The sequence below is a fragment of the Podarcis tiliguerta genome (genome assembly GCF_965153285.1).
Source record: "Podarcis tiliguerta genome assembly, chromosome: 7".
NCBI lineage: Eukaryota > Metazoa > Chordata > Lepidosauria > Squamata > Lacertidae > Podarcis > Podarcis tiliguerta.
In genome coordinates this window covers 81585251-81606056 of record NC_139540.1, presented here as the reverse complement: position 1 = coordinate 81606056, position 20806 = coordinate 81585251, and the positions used below count along the sequence as shown (strand labels likewise).

The 20806-nt window shown below is 45.9% G+C and overlaps 1 protein-coding gene across 2 annotated transcripts in view; it reads right to left on the bottom strand.

Annotated features, from left to right (window-relative positions):
• The window catches only part of UBE2QL1 (ubiquitin conjugating enzyme E2 QL1), a 32493-nt gene extending 13236 nt beyond the window's left edge, over positions 1-19257 (bottom strand). Inside the window, exons 1-2 of one of the 2 annotated variants that reach the window (XR_014513142.1) lie at positions 14850-19194; positions 14561-14700 (exon numbers count right to left, since the gene is read on the bottom strand). Coding sequence is in view for 1 of the 2 variants with exons in the window: in XM_083448800.1 (XP_083304926.1) it covers positions 17384-18211 (828 nt within the window). In the remaining variant the exon portion in view is untranslated. Of the gene's footprint in view, positions 1-14560; positions 14701-14849 lie in introns of those variants that run through there. The other variant, XM_083448800.1, reaches the window with a different exon arrangement.
• Positions 19258-20806: the final 1549 nt, after the last annotated feature.

Below are 20806 nucleotides of genomic sequence, written 5' to 3'. Positions count from 1 at the left end.
AGATTGAAGCAGACAGACTGAAGTATTAGGGGCTGAGTTGAAGAATGGAAGGAATCTTTAGGGTCGCAAATATCTCTTTCTGGGGATAATGGATATAACTCGCTGCCTAAAGTTGGCCTATGCTGTTTGCCTCCACCTATATTCAAGTTTGTCTATGTATGTAAAAAAACCAGATGTGTTACAAGCATGCCATTAGTTTGAGCCATCTTCCAAAAGAAGCCAAGCATTGCTCTTGAAGCAGCTCATCACTTAAGGAAACAGCAGCACCATATTCCAGCACGTATAATTTCACAGCAGTCCTAACTGGGTTTATTCTGGAAACAAACCCTACAGAGTTCTTGCTCCCTTGTTAAATGTGCTTAGGATTGCAGCACTAGTTTTATTTTAAAAAAGCATGTCAGTCAATCTCTTTTGAGTATTTTTGCAGCTTTATTCAGTATCTGCCCATAGCAGGGAACTGAAATCAGCTGAACGAAGATCATGGCCACTGGTCCCATCGCCTCCTGGCAAATAGAAGGAGAAGAAATGGAGGCAGTGAGAGATTTTACATTATTGGGCTCCATGATCACTGCAGATAGTGACAGCAGCCATGAAATTAAGAGACGCCTGCTTCTTGGGAGGAAAGCAATGACAAACCTAGACAGCATCTTAAAAAGTAGAGACATCACCTTGCCAACAAAGGTCCGTATAGTAAAAGCTATGGTTTTCCCAGTAGTGATGTATGGAAATGAGAGATGGACCATTAAGAAGGCTGATCGCTGAAGAATTGATGCTTTTGAATTATGGTGCTGGAGGAGACTCTTGAGAGTCCCATGGACTGCAAGAAGATCAAACCTCTCTATTCTGAAGGAAATCAGCCCTGAGTGCTCACTGGAAGGACAGATCCTGAAGCTGAGGCTCCAATACTTTGGCCACCTCATGAGAAGAGAAGACTCCCTGGAAAAGCCCCTGATGCTGGGAAAGATGGAGGGCACAAGGAGAAGGGGACGACAGAGGACGAGATGGTTGGATAGTGTCTTCGAAGCTACAAACATGAGTCTGACCAAACTGCGGGAGGCAGTGGAAGACAGGAGTGCCTGGCGTGCTCTGCTCCATGGGGTCACGAAGAGTCGGACACGACTAAACAAAAACAACAACAAAATCTTGTATATTCAGCCTAATCCTATTCAGGTTTACTCAGAAGTAAATCCCACTTTGCTCACATAACTGAGTGTGATACAAGTGCACCTGAGGATATAATAATCTGAAAATGCAGCATGTCGTCTCTTTGACACTAGCTAGGTTATAATTCTGGAAAAAGCGCAGCATCTTTTGGGATGTGAAACAGCACATTGATTTTCTATCAATTAGCTTCTTACACAACCATCAAGCGATTCAAAACTCAGAACAGAAATTTCACAGATTTAAGGTCTTGTTCAACCCATGAATTAAGTAAAAGCAAACACAACAGTTTGTCCTGCGAGGAAGTGCACCAGCCATTTAAAAGAAATACATAGGTGAGCTGCTCCATCTCCTTGATAATTTTTGTTTCCCTTTTCTCAAGCTTTCCCCCCTATTTCTACAATATCCCTTTACCCACAGTGACCAGAACTGTGCAAAGCATTCCAAATGTGATAGCACCACAGACTTGTATAATGGTATTATTATATTGGCAGTTTTATTTTTAATCCCTTCCCCGATGATCCCTAACATGGAATTTGCTTTTTCTAAGCTGCCACAAAAAAAGGCGAGAAAGGTAGATACAATGGGAAGAACATGTTTCAAGAGTCAGCTTCAAAGCACCAGCTTAGTGATGGTTTTCTGACTGAGCAAACCCAGCAACAGCCCAAAGCCCAACCAGTTTTGCATAAGGAGAGCAACAATCATTAATTTTATAATGAATGATTTTAGAGTGTTGTTTGTACTGTTTTATTGTTGTTAGCTGCCCTGAGCCCGGCTTCGGCTGGGGAGGGCGGGATATAAATAAAATTTATTATTATTATTATTATTATTATTATTATTATTAATCAACAGGGGAGCTACTGAATTGTAACTTAAGGACAGAGCACATTCAGAACGCGAGAACTGGGGTCTCTGGATACATGCTTGTGATGTAAATAATGTGGGAATGTTCAGGGATGCAGAAGAGGATATATTGTGTGATTATATCCTTATCCAACTTGTGTTAACAAGTTCCCAAAATATCAGCAGAGTATAACATTCCCCTTTATTTTAAGTTTGCAACGGCAGCGTTTGCTCAGGCTCGCTTAAGCCTCTATAATACAGTGGTGCCCCGCAAGACGGATGCCTCGCAAGATGGAAAACCCGCAAGATGAAAGGGTTTTCCGTTTGCAGAGGCGCTTCGCAAGACGAATTTCCCTATGGGCTTGCTTCGCAAGATGAAAAATGACGAAAATTTTTTTTTTCCGCTCCAAAACCCCTTTTCCTGAAGCGCTAAGCTGCTAAAAGCATTTTAGCAGCAAAACCGCTAATCCCCCAAGCCTTAAAAAGCCGTTTTTAGCCCTTAAAATGTCAATAGCGCTAATAGCGCTACTCCGTCAATGGGCTTGCTTTGCAAGACGAAAAAACCGCAAGACGAAAAGACCCGCGGAACGGATTCTTTTCGTCTTGCGAGGCACCACTGTAATCACTCTGGTAATTTCCCGTTTTCCCCTCTTAAAATAGAAGACACGACACAGTCCTTTACAAAAGTATAAAAAGAGTTTACTCACATTCTGTTCACAATCAGATCCCAGAAGGCAGACTTAAGCTTAGTGAAGTAAGATACATATGGATTCTATCTTATAAGAAGATAGTCCCTTTCTCCTCTCTTGGCTGGGAGCCAAGAGGGCATCTTTCACTCAGGAGAGATGCTGTTTGTTCGAAGATGAAGATGGCAGAGAGGCACGAGAGCGATGGCTGCCCCTGCCCTGTGCTTTTATCATTACCTGCACAGGTGAGGCCACACCCACCTCTAGTCACATGCGGAGGAAGTCTGTCCCAGCCCAGAGGGAAGCAGGAAGTTTACCTGCTGGCTGGACAAACATCCCTCCCCATGTCTAAACATGCACACTCTAGGAATGTTGTCATTGACTGCTCCTGTGTTTCACATCCCACAAATAAGTCTTGCTGATTGCAGAGCAATGGGTTTATTACAACCATGAATTCCAAAAACCTTAAGGTTGTATGATACAGCCTCCTAGTAAGCAATATAAAGAAAAAACCTGTCCCCACTTTAACAATTCCCATTTGTAATACTCTCAACTTACATTATTTATGTATGTGGCAAAGTAAAGGCTCATTCACAACTTCCGTTTACTTCTGAATCGGAACAAACATCAATTGGGTTTTCTGCGGACTGACGTTTGTTCAGATTCAACAGCAAACAGAGGGGTTTTCCCGGGGAAAGCGGTGGGACTCCTCTTGGAGCCGTGCCCAGAAATCATGGGGCAAATGGAAGAAACCACAGAACCCAGAGAAGTGTGAATGAGCCCTAAGTTCCATAACCATAACTTAGCTTGGAGAAGAGGAGGTTAAGGGGTGATATGATAGCCATGTTCAAATATATAAAAGGATGTCACATAGAGGAGGGAGAAAGGTTGTTTTCTGCTGCTCCAGAGAAGCGGACACGGAGCAATGGATCCAAACTACAAGAAAGAAGATTCCACCTAAACATTAGGAAGAACTTCCTGACAGTAAGAGCTGTTTGACAGTGGAATTTGCTGCCAAGGAGTGTGGTGGAGTCTCCTTCTTTGGAGGTCTTTAAGCAGAGGCTTGACAACCATATGTCAGGAGTGCTCTGATGGTGTTTCCTGCTTGGCAGGGGGTTGGACTCGATGGCCCTTGTGGTCTCTTCCAACTCTATGATTCTACCACTTATCCCTGTTAAATAGCAGCAACAAACGTACTTGCCAGGAACGTATACCATCTAGCCAACTTTAAATCTTGGATGTCTAAACGGTATTGGTGAGAGGGACATTGAGCACATGCGTGTGAATAAAGCTAAGTTAAGAGTTCTTTGGTAGGAAGAATGGGAAAGGTTGTGGAATGAAAGGATAAAATTTACAGCCTGTAATGCTTTGAAAGAGAATATGATGAAAATGATGTATAGATGGTATATTACACCAGTGAAATTAGCTAAAATGTATAAGACAAATAATAAATGTTGGAAATGTAAAGAAAAAGAAGGAACATTTTATCATATGTGGTGGGAATGTAAAAAAGGAAAGAACTTCTGGGAAATGATATATAATGAGATGAAAAAGATGTTGAAATATATATTTTTTAAAAAAAACCAGAAGCATTTTTACTTTGTATTATAGGTCAGGACATTAATAGGCAAGATGTTAAATTGTTTTCATATGCAACAACTGCGACAAGAGTATTGTTAGCCCAGAAATGGAAACAAGAAGAAATTCCGACGAAAGAAGAATGGCAGACAAAATTAATGGACTATGCAGAATTGGACAAAATGACAGGAAGGATTCAAAACCTGCGGGACCAGAGATTTACAGAAGATTGGAAGAAGTATATGAATTATTTGAAGAGCGACTGTAATCAACAAATTAAGCTAATAGGACTACAAGAAGTTTTGTAAGGAGAAATATACGAAGTGTTACAAAGTAGAAAAAGATAGAGATATTGGTTATGAGTTTGAAATGTAATAGGGAAGATAAGAAATGCATATTGAGAGATTAGATTGGAAAATTTTCAGACAGGATTGATGGAAGTCAAAAATTTGAATAAGATGTAAAAGTATATTTAATTACTGTTGAAAATGATATGTTAAAAAAAACCTAATAAAAACTTTTGCCCAATATGGGGCTCAAGCCCCAGAGATTAAGAGTCTCATGCTCTACTGATGGAGCTATCTATGGTGATAAAACACACGTACTGGAGAATTCTCTCTTTGTTCATTCTTCTTCCTTTCATAGGCTAGATCAGGGGACACAAATACAGAGCCTGGAGGCACCAGCATACAATACCTGGCAGTACCTCATATGGTACCCATAATAGGCCTCAGTAAAAGATCCCCTCAAAATTTGCAATGCATGAGAGACGGTACGTTCTTCCTGCTCAATTCCTGTTGTCACTGGCCCAGACTTTGCAGCCGCCATTTTGTGGTATGCCCCACACCCCACAAGAGCCATTTTGTGACTGGCACTCATGACACTTTCTAGAGATTCAAAATGTGCCCACTGGTTCCCAAAGGATGGGTGACCCCTGGGGTAGACTGAGTTATACCTCACTGAAATCACAGAGTGGCCCCTTATTGGCAGTTAAATTGGTGGAAATGGCCGTCATTTTTATGATGGGTGGTGTCTTTGGGTAGGCAATAGTTGCATATCTACAAGAGGGTCCATTGCACCCCACTGGAGGATTGTGGTCAGTGAAGGCAGAGGCACCCACAGTCCGAGGGGAAAGGCAGGTTTCCCCATCGCTGCAACAAGTGTTCTTTTTCACACAAGAATGTATGACAAACATGTCTGGAAGCGGCTGGAAGATGGATGGCGGCTAACAGATTGAGGTTGACAAGACTGAAGTACTGTTTTTGGGGGACAGAAGGTGGGCAGGTGTGGAGGACTCCCTGGTCCTGAATGGGGTAACTGTGCCCCTGAAAGACCAGGTGCGCAGCCTGGGAGTCATTTTGGATTCACAGCTGTCCATGGAGGTGCAGGTCAATTCTGTGTCCAGGGCAGCTGCCTACCAGCTCCATCTGGTACACAGGCTGAGACCCTATGTGCCTGCAGAGTGGTGCATGCTCTGGTTATCTCTCGCTTGGACTACTGCAATGCGCTCTACGTGGGGCTACCTTTGAAGGTGACCCGGAAACTACAACTAATCCAGAATGCGGCAGCTAGACTGGTGACTGGGAGCGGCTGCCGAGACCACATAACACCGGTCTTGAAAGATCTACACTGGCTCCCAGTACATTTCCAAGCACAATTTAAAGTGTTGGTGCGGACCTTTAAAGCCCTAAATGGCCTCAGTCCAGTATAACTGAAGGAGCGTCTCCACCCCCATCGTTCAACCCGGACACTGAGGTCCAGCGCCGAGGGCTTTCTGGCGGTTCCCTCGCTGCGAGAAGCCAAGTTACAGGGAACCAGGCAGAGGGCCTTCTTGGTGGTGGCGCTTAACCTGTGGAATGCCCTCCCAGCAGATGTCAAAGTGAAAAACAACTATAGTACCAGACTTTTAGAAGACATCTGATGGCAGCCCTGTTTAGGGAAGCTTTTAATGTTTGACGCACTATTGTATTTTAATATTTTGTTGGAAGCCGCCCAGAGTGGCTGGGGAAAGCCAGCCAGATGGGTGGGGTATAAATATTATTATTATTATTATTATTATTATTATTATTATTCACTTGTAGGGAACAAAGGGGAAATGGAGTACTTGGCGACACCGCTGTTTAATTTGCTCTCTGCCCCTGATAGCTCCAACCATTGGGAATCATTTCAGCTGCTATCCTCAAAGTCCCATTCTGGGTTCTTCTGTGTTAATCACACCAGAATGTGCTGGAAATGTGACTGACTTTTCAATTGAGAGATACGAAATATAAACTCTTAAGAGTTGTTTGGATAGGCTGGCTGAATGACTTAAATCCTTTCCCGAGCCCCAGAGATATGCATCACTTTATCCAAAAATTCTCAGCAGCATTTTCTTGACTTGCAGATGCTAAAAATGTTTCAATGGCTTTTCACTTGATAGGAATCATTTGGGAGATTAAAGTGGAAAAAATTTTTTCTAGGTAAGAGTGCTTGTCTGTTCGGGCACTGATGCCAATCTCATTCAAACACCCCATTATAAAGTAAACGTAGACTACATTTTCTCCCCATTAAAAGGCGGTTGACATTCGACTGCTATTTAAGTTACAAAAGTCTGGTCTGAGGAGAAACTGGGTCCTATTAAATACTATGGGACAGAACTGTAAAACTACACTTCTTCTCCTGGAGAAGAGGAGGCTAAGGGGTGATATGATAGCCATGTTCAAATATATAAAATGATGTCACATAGAGGAGGGAGAAAGGTTGTTTTCTGCTGCTCCAGAGAAGCGGACACGGAGCAATGGATCCAAACTACAAGAAAGAAGTTTCCACCTAAACATTAGGAAGAACTTCCTGACAGTAAGAGCTGTTCGACAGTGGAATTTGCTGCCAAGGAGTGTGGTGGAGTCTCCTTCTTTGGAGGTCTTTAAGCAGAGGCTTGACAACCATATGTCAGGAGTGCTCTGATGGTGTTTCCTGCTTGGCAGGGGGTTGGACTCGATGGCCCTTGTGGTCTCTTCCAACTCTATGATTCTATGATGGGCTTAATGGGAAGAAATTCTTGATCATTCATTGGACAGGAAAAGTGATTGGATGAGGTTGGATTCCACTCAAATCTGACTGGCTGAAGGACAGGCTGGCTGCAAAATAAATGAAGCTATTCTACTAGTCTTGCTGGGGGGGGGGGCAGAGAGAAAGAAGAAGACAAGAATGAAGAGGACAAGAATAAAGAAGACAGAAGAATGAGATAGCCAAGAAGAGCAAGTTGAGAGAGGAGACAGAAGCAGGTGGAAGACAGGAAAGGGACTATTAAGAGCCTAGAGAAAACTGAAAATTTGGTTTGTCTCATTGGGAAATGATTTATAATGAATTGAAAAAAATGTTTCAAATTACTTCCCCCCCCCCCAAAAAAAACCCCTAGAGTCCTTTCCTTTGGGGATAATTTAGACTGAAATTCCCAGGTGTCAGAAAAGGCTATTTATGTATCCAACAACTGCAGCCCATGTTTTGTTAGCCCTAAAATGGAAAGTGAGTGAGGTCCCAACTAAAGAAGATTGGCAACTTAAGTTGACAGAATACCGTATTTTTTGCTCTATAAGATGCACCAGACCACAAGACGCACCTAGTTTTTGGAGGAGGAAAACAAGAAAAAAAATATTCTGAATCTCAGAAGCCAGAACAGCAAGAGGGATCACTGTGCAGTGAAAGCAGCAATCCCTCTTGCTGTTCTGGCTTCTGGGATAGCTGCACAGCCTGCATTCGCTCCATAAGACGCACACACATTTCCCCTTACTTTTTAGGAGGGAAAACGTGAGTCTTGTAGAGCAAAAAATACGGTATACACAACTTGCAGACTTAACATATAGAAGAAGAGAGCAAGAAGAACATACGTTTAAAGAAGACTGGAAAATGTTTATTGAGTATATGGAAAATAACTGTGTACAGCTGAAATCGCTGGCAGGATTAAAATCAATTCAACAGTGTAAATAATTTTGACGGATGTAATAATGGAAAACCGATTGGAATAATTTTTGTAAAATATGCAGGGATGTAAGATATGCAAAATGAACCATGGAAAGAGGAGAAGGGAAGTCATTGATATTTTAAAGTATGTAAAATGTTTATTTGAAATGGTAAAACAGAAAATTTAATAAAAATAAAGGAAATATAGTCTGTCTCAAAAGAGCTGAATGACTGGCTTATGCCGAAGACTGGCAGTGAGGCCATATAAAGGCATTAAGCAAGTGAGAGGGATTCAGCAAGGAGCTTCTGGAGCTGACCAGAGTGAGAACTGTCTGCAAGTCTGGCTCAAAGGAAACCGGCTGAAGTCTACGGTGCCTGGTGGCGAGATTTAGGGGGGAAAGTGGAATATCAATTAAATGGGTTAGGAGCTACACTTTACTAGGCAGCCATTGTTAGGATATTTCCGTTCCACCTTAAAAGGGAGCAGGATGTTTGTGTCACAGCCTGCGCATTTCCTGTTTCACAGGATGTTTCTGTTGTGTCTTTGCTTTCGTTTCTCTCTCTCTGCCGGAGACATCTGAAGCAGGCAGTCATGTTTTTCTTTGTTCTGATAAACGCTGAATAAACTTGTAAATAATGCTCTCCTGGGTGCGTCTTTCGCTGTGCATTATCTGCTGATAGAGCGTGCATCAGCTCTGGAATGTGGCAAGCTATTTCTGGAGCTCCTGTCGCTAATTGCTGATACTGCGTGTCTGTGGGAGATCAATGGACGTCCAGAGACGACGTGGAGTCGAGATGGACTTTGTCTCCCTGGCAGTATCCCAACAGCCATACCCAAACTTCTGTTACTGTCATTTGAACATACTGTAACCTCACTGCAGCAACCATAAGTAAGAAATAGGACCCAGCTGAATTTGCCTTATTTTATATTTATAGTTTCTGATAAATAAATAATTCCCTTTTCACTTTTATATACTTTTACTTATAAAAGTGTGCCTAGCTGGTTTTAGGCCATGTCTAAAATACCACAGCTACAGGGTTGTAGGTGAAGGCTTTAGGAAACAGGATAACATAAATATATGGCAGTTAGGTTTTGAATTTATAGACAATGGTGGGGGTAAATTAGGAATCCCTCGTTTCACATGCATCAGTGAATCGGCAAAAATGAACAGAAGGCGGGCTCCCCACCTCTAAAGTAGGGTGACTTATCACAATCACCAAGTTAAAGGTAAAGGTAAAGGGACCCCTGACCATTAGGTCCAGTCACGGACGACTCTGGGGTTGCGGTGCTCATCTCGCTTTATTGGCTGAGGGAGCCAGCGTACAGCTTCCAGATCATGTGGCCAGCATGACCAAGTCGCTTCTGGCGAACCAGAGCAGCGCATGGAAATGCCATTTACCTTCCCGCCGGAGTGGTACGTATTTATCTACTTGCACTGTGACGTGCTTTCGAACTGCTAGGTTGGCAGGAGCAGGGACCGAGCAACGGGAGCTCACCCCGTCACGGGGATTCGAACCGCCGACTTTCTGATCGGCAAGTCCTAGTCTCTGTGGTTTAATGCACAGTGCCACCCGCGTCCCTTAAATAATAGTCAATGCTACGTAAATAAGTTTTCGGAGCTCAGGTGCTTTTTTGCTAGACGTTTTCCACACGGTAAGACAGGCACCACTAAGGAATATACTACTAATCCTAATAATTGTAGTGATCCATTAACATGTCCTTTGCTCCTGCTTCTCCTTCCACGGGCTGCCCAGGGGAGATCAATTTGGGGCCATTCACAGAATCATGGAGGAGTTGGAAGGGCCCACAAGGGCCATTTAGTTCAATCTCCTGAAATGCATTGTTGGAAACTAGAGGGAGTCCCTGTCTGATCCAACAGGGCTCTTATTTCCATTTAAAGCACTATCTGAACATTGCCTGATTAAACTGACAGAAGCTCTTCTGGTGAAACACTGGGAATCTTACCAAGTGCTACACAACGGGTATAATGCCAGTTAAGAGTTTCACAAATTCAGTGATTGTATTTCCCAACAGATGGAAATAGGTTCCCTCTCAGTGCAAGTGCCCTTCTTAAACTAAGTGTTAAGAAAGACTAGCTCTGCAAACAGGACCAGGAATCTCAAGTGTTCCTCCTAGCCAGAGCTTCCGTACCATCTGCCTTATGCAACAGAATCATCCAGGTTATATAATCCAACTCGTATTACATGGGGATGAATCCGACTGCTACCGGACAGCAGTTGCTCAGATTATCAAACAGACATTGACAACACTCTACTATTAATACAACCCTCTCATTTTCCCTTTGCGATTGCCTTCACATTTTTAATTACAAAAAAGCATTATGAAACTGTTGACAAACATTCACCTCTGTATTTTCCCTTTGCTCTTCAACAACACAGGAGCATCGTATATTTTTTTAATAACAAGTATAGGAATTAATATTCTAGGTTATAGAATTAAAATGATAGAATTCCAGGGAAAACAGTGCATTGTGAATAATTAGGAGTCCCGCGATACTAAGTGAGGCTTACTCCCTACAAAGTATATTTAGGATTGCAATTTAACCTTCCCTTAAAAATGTATTTCTCTGTAGCAATTATATCACAGCTCTGTATTTCTTATTCGCAAGCACACACTTTCTCTCACACAGACACTCGCGTGATAAGGAGGGGTAGAAGCAATAGACTGCGTTCAGGAACCAATGTTGAAATAATTATTCGTCTCAGTGTTTAAGTTTAAAATGGTGCATAGAATCATAGAATCATAGAGCTGGAAGAGACCACAAGGGCCATCGAGTCCAACCCCCTGCCAAGCAGGAAACACCATCAGAGCACTCCTGACATATGGTTGTCAAGCCTCTGCTTAAAGACCTCCAAAGAAGGAGACTCCACCACACTCCTTGGCAGCAAATTCCACTGTCGAACAGCTCTTACTGTCAGGAAGTTCTTCCTAATGTTTAGGTAGAATCTTCTTTCTTGTAGTTTGGATCCATTGCTCCGTGTCCGCTTCTCTGGAGCAGCAGAAAACAACCTTTCTCCCTCCTCTATGTGACATCCTTTTATATATATGAACATGGCTATCATATCACCCCTTAACCTCCTCTCCTCCAGGCTAAACAGGTTGACTGCATTAGAATAGTTGATGCTGACTTCGTATATGGGCACACATGGCAAAAGGCAGGAACCTCTGGACCTGGTCTCCCTCTTCACTGCAGCAGCTAATTGAGCCTAATTGAATTGTCTGCTGCTGCCTCCCACATTTCGTTTTTGGATCAGCACTAAATGGGGACTCCCACCTGCCCCACCCATCCGTAGTAGGCTTTCCTGACAACTACCGTATTTTTCACTCTATAGGACGCACTTTTCCCCCTCCAAAAATTAAGGGGAAATGTGTGTCCGTCCTATGGAGCGAATGCAGGCTCCTTGGCTTCAGCGATAGCAACGCAAAGCCTCCGAAGCGCAGAGGGATGGCTCCCTCTGCGCTCCGGAGGCTTTGCGTGCTTTCACTGAAGCCTGGAGAGCGAGAGGGGTCGGTGTGCGCCAGTGCGAGTTCCCGCTGCGCTCTGCAGGCTTCTGGTTCCTTTTGCTGAAGCTGGGAGAGCAAGACTCTCCTGACTTCAGCAGAGAGGGAGAGCTGTGAAGAGCCCCTTCAGCCAAGCAGGAGGAGAAATGGAAGGGGCTCCGTTTCTCCTGCCGCTTCGCTGAAGGGGTGCTGAGCAGAGAGGGGGAGAATTTTTGTTCTTGTTTCCCCCCTCTAAAACAAGGTGCGTCCTATGGTCCGGTGCGTCCTATAGAGCGAAAAATACGGTAATCTGTTGAAGTGTTCTGGGGAACTCAAAGCTTGCTCAGTAGAACACGACCCTACGCTCCTTTCTCGAAGACATGACTGAGTCACATAAAGCAATTAAGTAAAAGCCTGTTACTTTAATTGCAAGAATGCAAAAAAAGACCCAGCGCTGACAATTGTTCTCATTAGGCTTGAAGTAACATGAATTACTCATATCAGCGGCAAAAAGGATCATATGACTGATGGATGGGAAAGTGGTTCCATGATCTAGCCCTGAAACATGAAGCAATATGGTTTAATTAATTGTGCAACCACCTCTCATCTTCTAATCCCCAAATGGACAGATATTAACGAGAAGTATTTCCAGGAGAAAAGAAGAAGTATTTCCAGGAGAAGGAAGATAGTATTGGCAGAAATAATTATGGCAAATGTCACAAAACCATGGATTTCCCCTGAAATCGCATCTATATAATATTTGGTTTCCTCATGGCTTTCTGGTAAAGCAGATCAAACTGGTTTCCTCATTCCCTGTGTATAATAAAATGAAGTGTCCATCAAGCTGATATCCAAAATGTCCATTTTGTGCATTCTTCACAGGGTAAAAAAATGTTCTCTCACTGAAAACTGCTTTGAGCCTAATGGCACAGACAATTTCATTGTCTTTTGGTAGACATTTAACTTAGAAGGGCTGCTGATACTTTAAGAAGGCAAGGTGGGTTCATTAGAATTGAGGGAATATGGGTAATTGTTTAGGGAAGGTTTGAAGTATAATGAGAAACTTGAATTAAACCAATGATTTATATTGGCCTTTCTCTTGTTGAGTTAAAAACACACACACCCTACAATTTAAATCATTAATTTAAATCAAATTTCCCATCCCACTGGTATGTCATACCTTTCCTAAGCAATGATACCAACCAGTTAATATAATTACTAAAATAGGTTATATCCAAAGAGAGCATGTAGACTATCTACAAAGTATACTATTATGTATTGACGTGTTCATCTATAGCTGAATAAACAAACTTGGTATTTTTATGAATTTTGGGAAATGTTACATGTAAATACACCTGCTTATTAGATGGATAAATGCTCCTTATGTATTAAGCAGCAGTGCATTAGGAATGTTAACTAGAAGACAATCACGCGGCATGCTCAATGGCCTGTTATAAATGTGAAAAGGTTGTTCAACATTGAAAGTCATTTTAGTAAAACTGAATATACTATTAGTATGCGTAAGCAATTTAATCAGTACAATCATCTGCATGTAATCTGCCTTGAGTTCCATGGGACATTTTTGTATGTTAAAGAATACATAGGTCCAAGTTACCTGAGATTCCAGCACTAAAAAGAAGAAGAGGAGTTTGGATTTGATATCCCGTTTTATCACTACCCGAAGGAGTCTCAAAGCGGCTAACATTCTCCTTTCCCTTCCTCCCCCACAACAAACGCTCTGTGAGGTGAGTGGGGCTGAGAGACTTCAGAGAAGTATGACTAGCCCAAGGTCACCCAGCAGTTGCAGGTGGAGGAGCGGGGAATCAAACCCGGTTCACCAGATTACGAGTCTACCGCTCTTAACCACTACACCACACTAGCACTCTCTGGTGTCTGACATTGGCTAAGGGACAGGGCCACTGGAAGTTTTCACGCCCTGCCTTCTAGAAGAACATCACAGCAAGGGGTGCGACCAACTTGCTCCCATCCATCCATCCATCCATCCATCCATCACAGAAGAAGCAGGTACAGTGAGATTCTTCAACCCCTGCCTGCCAGTTGCCCTGGAACTGCAGTCTAAGGAAGCACACTCTGGCCCCATCAGTTGAGCAGGGGGACTAAGGGATGATGTTGGGTTGTGTGGGCTTGGGCTGAGTGTTTACACAGGTGTGCACTGCTGCAGTCAAGCCATCTTGAGGATAATTCACTCAAAAGGTGAGCTATAGATATTCAAAAGAAACAAAGTGGATATATAAACCTTACATAACCTTTTCAGTTATAACAGCCACTTAGTTCTCAAGGCTGCCCTTAAAACTTCTAAACAAGGATTCATAATTCAAGAATGAAGCAAACTGAAAAGCTCAGCTATTAAAAAAATAGGATTAAACAAGATCACCCAGGTGGACATACTCTGCCCTTAGTAATATATGGGATGGCATCTCTTGGAACCAAGAGCAAGATCCCAATATCTGTGATAACTGGTGAAGCCAAGGCCACCTGTCTCACACCCATCATAAGAATACAGTATATGTCCTATCGTGCCACAATTATGTCATTTCTACCCTCAAAACATATTTTCCCCATGGAGAAGCGGTATTTAACTCAGTGGGTGACATCTGACTAAGTCAAATGGAGAAGACCCATTGAAATAAATGGACTCAAATTCCATTGCTTTCAATGGGTTTACTCTAGAGTAACCCCCTCCCCCCCCACACAATTCAGTTCTAGGAGGCTGTAATTATTGGTTTAACATGCTGGTATTCAGAGTTAACTTCAACCAAGCTATTATTTATTTATTTCTTAAAGTTGGGTGTGTGTGTATGTTGATTTTTTTACTTAGTTTTCAAATCTGTTTTAATTTATCTATGCATATGTACATTTTGCATTTGGGGTTGGGAGGAGTCTTTGGAGGTTAACACTGAAGAAGAACATATCCAATGCCTATGCTGGAGCTATTAAAGAAAAAAATGAAAGGTGCAACCCAGCAGGATACTATCATGCTCAGTGGCGTAGCGTGGGGGGTGCAGGGGGGGCTGGCCGCACTGGGCACAACATCTGGGGGTTAGGGGGCGCAAATCCACGGGTTAGGGGGCGCAAATTACTTGCCTTGCCCCGGGTGCTGACAACCCACGCTACGCCACTGATCATGCTCAAAGCCCACCGAAATGAACAAGAACTGCACAATGCCTTCATTTCAGTGTGGTTTGCACAGAACTTCCCACCAGACTGCAACCCAAACAGCTAAGGATGTTCCAACAGGCACTGTCCTCTCTGTCTTGCTTAGTGATACTGATGTTTGGAAAGGAGGCTCAAGAAGGATCTACAACCGGAATAAGGGAATTGCAATACGCAGTTGTTTAAAACCATTACTTGGAAATATGGGTTTGTAACCATTAGTCAATACCAAATTTAATTTATGACAGAGCGATTAATAAAAATATATATTTATATACCGCCGTTGTGCAGAACATCAGGATGACATACGACGACAGAAAAACATTTAAAAGCAATACAAATTTTGCATTGGTCTGTGACCACAGCACACGTTTTCAAAAGGGCTACAAAGCACATTAAGATCTTGAGGCCATTCCCTGGGAGCTAGCCAATGCAGGTACACCCATTACAGCAACTTCTTTTAAAAAAAGAAATAAATGAGTGCGTGGATTTTCTTACCAAAATCTCTTCCCACCACATCCCAAAAACATTTTTTATGCAACAACAGAGCAGAGGAATTGTTGCTGTCTCTGTTTTGAAGACCGTATATCTGACTTTGGTTGCAATCCTTTACTTGGGTGTAAATCCCACTAAACTCATCCAAATGTATATGCATAGGATTGGGTTGCACATATATGAAACATATATGTGATTATACATAGGCAGCGAGACAAATAGATATAAAGGGGGTGTCCTACGTATTTAGTCAAGATTACGAAGAGCCAGAAGGCAATAGGAAGTGCTGGATTGGAGAGGCAGTTTAGATCTAGCAAGATAGTAGCTTTATCTAGCTTAGGCTTCAGTTGATACCCATTCATTTCAGGAGACACCTCAAGACCTTGGGGTTTATTATACACAAGAATTGTGGTCTCCTTGCTTTGTCTCACATATCCGTACAATCTTAAACGGGGCTGCAGAGGCTCTCCTTTGAAGCCATAGGCTTCATTTCATAACATCACCATCTCCACGCAGCACCACAATATAGATAGCTGTGTCAGGCTGTGAGACCGCTTTAAAACATCAAAAATGCTTTTCTGGATCAGAGCAAAGAACACACTGTGCCTCCATTTGTGTGAGCACTTGACCAGCCAGTCCTGGAATTAATTGCTCCCAGAATCTGACTCTTAGTCACTGGCACACTTGGTCTCCATCAATGTGCTGTATTTCCCTTTTTAGCCAACAGATGTACCGTAGTTACCATCGTGTCATCTTGTAGCAAGGGACTGCCTACGTTACTGTTCTATATGACAAAATTCTTCTGCCAGTCAATTTGTCACCGGATGACTCAAAAGTTCCAGTTCTGGGAGAGGGAGAATAACTCAGTTTTACTCACTCTCTCCAGATAATTCTGAATTTTATAAATCTTGGCTTTGCATGTCTGCTCCCCAAAGTCACCTTTTGTGGGGCACTCCTGGGCACCTTCTGTGACCTGGCAAAGGATCGCTGACACCGTGTTGGGTTGCTGACCGCTGGATTCTACAGAGCCTCTTAGAATACGAATCTCTCCTACTCAGCCCACCGAATACTACAGAGCAGTCATCCTCTTCCATTTACACAAAGATTTGGGTACCAGAACCACCTCCCCCATCTTTGAGAAAGAGGTTAGGATGCCTGCCTGCCCCCCTCCTACCAGCGCTAGAGTTTGGCAAAAGGTTTTCTACACACCCTTTTGGGGAGTGGGGTGGGGAGTTGGGCAGGGCTTGTTTGAGGTCCAGAAATATTTTTTTGTAAGTGCTCTTGAAGCAGTGTGTGGCCCAAGATGGGCATCCCAGTATCCTCACCAGTATCCCAGCAGAGGATGCTGGGGCACAACTGAGCATCATCCCAGAGGTGCACTCCAGCATCCTCTGAGACACTATAAGGTATGAAATAACCAATCTGCTGCTCTCCAGGTGTTGCAGGACTAAAACTCTGGGACGAAAGGGCTGCTGGGCGTTGGAATCCCAACATCTGGAGAACATTGGCTACCCCTTTGGTAAGGGATCTCTTGAATAAGGCACACAGCATGTGTCTGCACGTCCTTTTAAGAAGAAACAACCGAACAAGACACGAGGGACTTGGATAAGTGGTGCTCCTCTGACCAATTTTTCAGCCCCTTACACCTCCTTTAATATTTAAGAGGCAAAAGTTGGGAAGTCACAGATCGCCCACGTCATGTGTGGTTTGGTATTCAGCCACGTGGCTAATACAGTGCAGCAAAATGGCAGCGCAGCAGGAGATGGATTTGAGCCAAGCCTAGGCCTTTGCTCCAGAACACCCCCTTCAACGCCAAGGCTCAGCAAGACAAAGGGACCAGAGTCACAGAGGGAGCCTGCTGGCCAAATATTAGCAGGGGGGAGAGGTTCAGGGGTGTTTCAACCACAGCCAGGCTGGGTGCCACCCAAGGCCAGGACCCACTGCTTCTTGGCACAGAGAGCCCCCACACAAGAGTCCCCCCCCCTACCAGGAGCCCCTTCCTTACCTGCCCTTTGACAAGGCTGGCGGCAAACTGGCGCATGACGGCCTCGACGGTGTAGGCGCTGGACCAGCCCCTGGGGGTGAGGAGCTCCATGCAGATGGCGCCTCCGTCCAGGACGTAGCCGTTCTCCAGACGTGGGCTGAGCACCCGCATGAAGGGCGGCGCGAAGGGGAAGTTGTCCGGGAAGGTGAGGTTGAGCAAGATGTACTCGGTGTTGGTCTCCTTCATGTCCTGCCACAGCACCGAGTCCTTGTCCACCTGGTGCAGCTTGACGTTCCAGTCGAAGAGGCTCTCGTCCACCAGCTCCACCGAGATGAAGCGGTCGCTCAAGCGCGCGATGTCCTGCAGCTCCTTCATCAGCCGTCGGGTGCGCACTTGCGTGCAGTGCGCCTGCCGGCTGGCGGGCACCAGCGACGGCGGCACCAAGGCCGGGGTGCTGGAGCGCCCCACGCTGCCCCCCGACGCCGGGTCCTTGCCCGAGCCAGCCTCCTTGGCGTCGCGCTGCTGCTGCTGTTGCTGCGCTTTCTCTGGCGCGCCGTCGGGGCTCGCCTGTTGCTGCTGCTGCTTGGCCACTTCCAGCACCTTCTTGGGCTTGTTGCGCGCGGGGCTGCTGCCTCGGCTGCTGCTGCAGCTTTCCTTGCCGGGGCTCCCGCAGCCGCTGGCCGGCGTGCCTTGCAGCTGCTGCTGCTGCTTATTCTTCTGGTTGCTTTTGCCCCGCAGCGAGGAGCCTTGCTGGATGCTGCCGCGACGGTGGTGGTGGTGATGCTTGGGGTCCTCGGTGTCCCTGTTGTGGATCCGGATGAGACCGATTTTCCGCAGCAGGGTAGCCATGCTCCCAAGGGCTTTGGCCGCGCGGGTCGTCGGAGGGTAAAAGGAGGACGCAGAGACCCGCTGCCTGCCCGAGCTAGGCAAGCCAAGCCGCGCACGCCTCGCCTTCCCTCGGGTGGCGAGCAGAGCGCAAACGGTGGGCAGAGGTTTGTGGAGTGGGGAGAATCCGTTTGGAGGGAAGAAACAGAAAAGGCAGCGGGGGGAGGGTGGATGTGGCCGGATCCTGCCGCCTGCCCTCGCCGCAGCTGCTCAGGCGCCTCCTCTCAGCAGAGCCGTCGGTGCTGCTGCTGGCAGCATTGCCGCAGTCCAGCCGCTTCTCCCCGGGTCACCAGAGCTCCGCCGCCAGAGCCATGCAATCCCACGTTGGAAAGCGCCGCCACCCCGGCTCCCTCCGCCCACTCCCGACGACACGCTGCTGCTGCAGGAGGCCGCTTCCTTCCACAATAACCTTCAGCTCCGATCGACTAAACCACGCGCGCGCGCACACACACAATGGGATCCAGCCGGGCTTGCTCTTGGGGAGGGGGGGGGGGTGTCTTCTTTCACCCAGTTTTTTTCCTCCACGGCGAGGTGAGATGGTGGCTCTGCCGCATGCGTTTATTTTGCAATTAATTCCTACCCACCGTCGGACTTTCCTCTCCTAGGGCACCCGTTTTTTTTCCCCGGCTGCTTTTGCAAGCAGGAACCCTCCGCTTCGGTCTTTCCTCCGGCCGGGGATCCGGCGCAGGCGAGGCTGGAGCTAAGCCGTTCGTGCGCACCGGTGGGGGAGAAGATGGAGACGGCTCCCCCCTCCCCAGCCAAGGCGACCCCCCAACCCCCACGCCGGCGAAGCGAGGGCGCTGACCTTTCGCTCGCCTCCTCGGGGCTGCAGGCTTTTGGGGAGCCCCCGTCAGCTGCGCGCGGCGCCTCCTTCTGCCTTGCAGGCTGCCCCGCGACTCTGCAGCGGATCTGACATTGCGGGGGGGGGGGGGGGTGGAGGCGGAGAGGGAGGCAGAGGAGAAAAAAAAACCCGGTTAAAGCCCGCCTACTATTCTGTATGCGCAAGAAGAGGAGGGCCGGGCCAGGCAGATGCTCACGTGGTGGCAACCTGGGTCGCTACTGGTTGGAGGGGGAAAGGAGAATGGGGAGGTGGGAGAAGCTGGAATTATGTGGTTCTTGGAGGATGGAGGAGCCATGGCTGCTGCTTTTGCAGCAAGCCTCCTCCACCCTTCAGCATCCTCCGCCTCCCCCTCGCCATAGTATAATTCAGGATAATTGCAGGTGCGTGTGAACCTGTAAAATACCAAGGTGGCTGTCGGGCGGCGGGGGAGGGAGGCGAAGAAATCTGTTGACCTGCAACAGTTTTTTTTTTTGGTTTTGTTTTGTTTAAGAAATAAGATTTAAAAGCATGCCTTTCAGACCAAGGTTGATTCCAAAAAGGACGGCGGGGGGCGCGCGGGGAGAATTGCAAGACGCATTAATGGGCTGTGTGTGTCTGAGCCTAAAAAAATCCCGTTCGTCACAAGATAAATGTTCACATGCGTAAGGAGAGTAGACGTCCTTGGTTGTGGGCTAGGGAAGGAAAAAGATACCGGGGGTTTTATTGGGCTGCTTCTTGGCACTACAAAGAAAAAGGGATTCTTTTTTCTGCCACCTATTTTCCTCCCGTGTATATTTGTGTAGAAGCAACAAGAGTCTTGTGGCATCTTAAAGGTTTTCCTTGTAGCAAAAGTTTTATGTGACAATAAATGTTGGCCTTTAAGGTGCCAGAGGACTCGTGGTTTTTGCACAAGAGACTAACACAACTACGCCTCTGTCCTATTGAAATATACTCAGAGTCACAAAGTGATTTCATGCTCTTTATTCAGCTCATAGTGGTGAGGAGGAATGAATGAAAGTCCCCTCAAAGTATCTGCCTCATATACATTATTTACACAATGGGCTGCACATGATTGGCTAATTCCGGAATTCTACTGTAAGCCAATCAGGTTGTGGATTCACTTCTATCTGGAGCATGATTGGGTGGTTCCTGCTAACCAATCATACTGCTGCATTGTTCTAGGACCAATCAGACTGCTGCATTATGAATCCTATTCTTCAAGGACCAATCAGACTGCTGCCTTTTGGATCCTATTTGTTCTAGGACCAATCAGACTGCTGCAGTTTGGATCCTATTCAACTCAGTACATAACACTCCTCCCCTCTAAGTTCCAGTCCTGCCCGGGAGGTTGCATTCATAGTCCTCAAGGTACGCCGGCGACCTACGTGTGCGTTGCGGCCTGGGGTGTTCCCTGGTCCGGGGTTCAGGTTCTGGCTCGTGTTCCAAGGATGCTGGCTGTGATGGGCCTGTTTGGTCTGGCGCAACCGGCTCGCTCAGTCGTGGTTCTGGTTCCGGTATCCTTTTGGCCTCACGGGTCCTCACTGTATTTACTGATTCTGCCTCTCCTGCTGGCCCCTGCTGCTCTATGGGCCTCACTGCCCCACTGTTCCCTTGGGACTCCTCTGACCTGTCCTCCTCCTCCTGGTTTTCTCCCGGGAATCGTCGCCGTATCTGGTCGCAGTGGCGGCGCCAGCATTGCCCCCCATCTGTTAGCACCTCGTACGACACGGGGCCAGTGA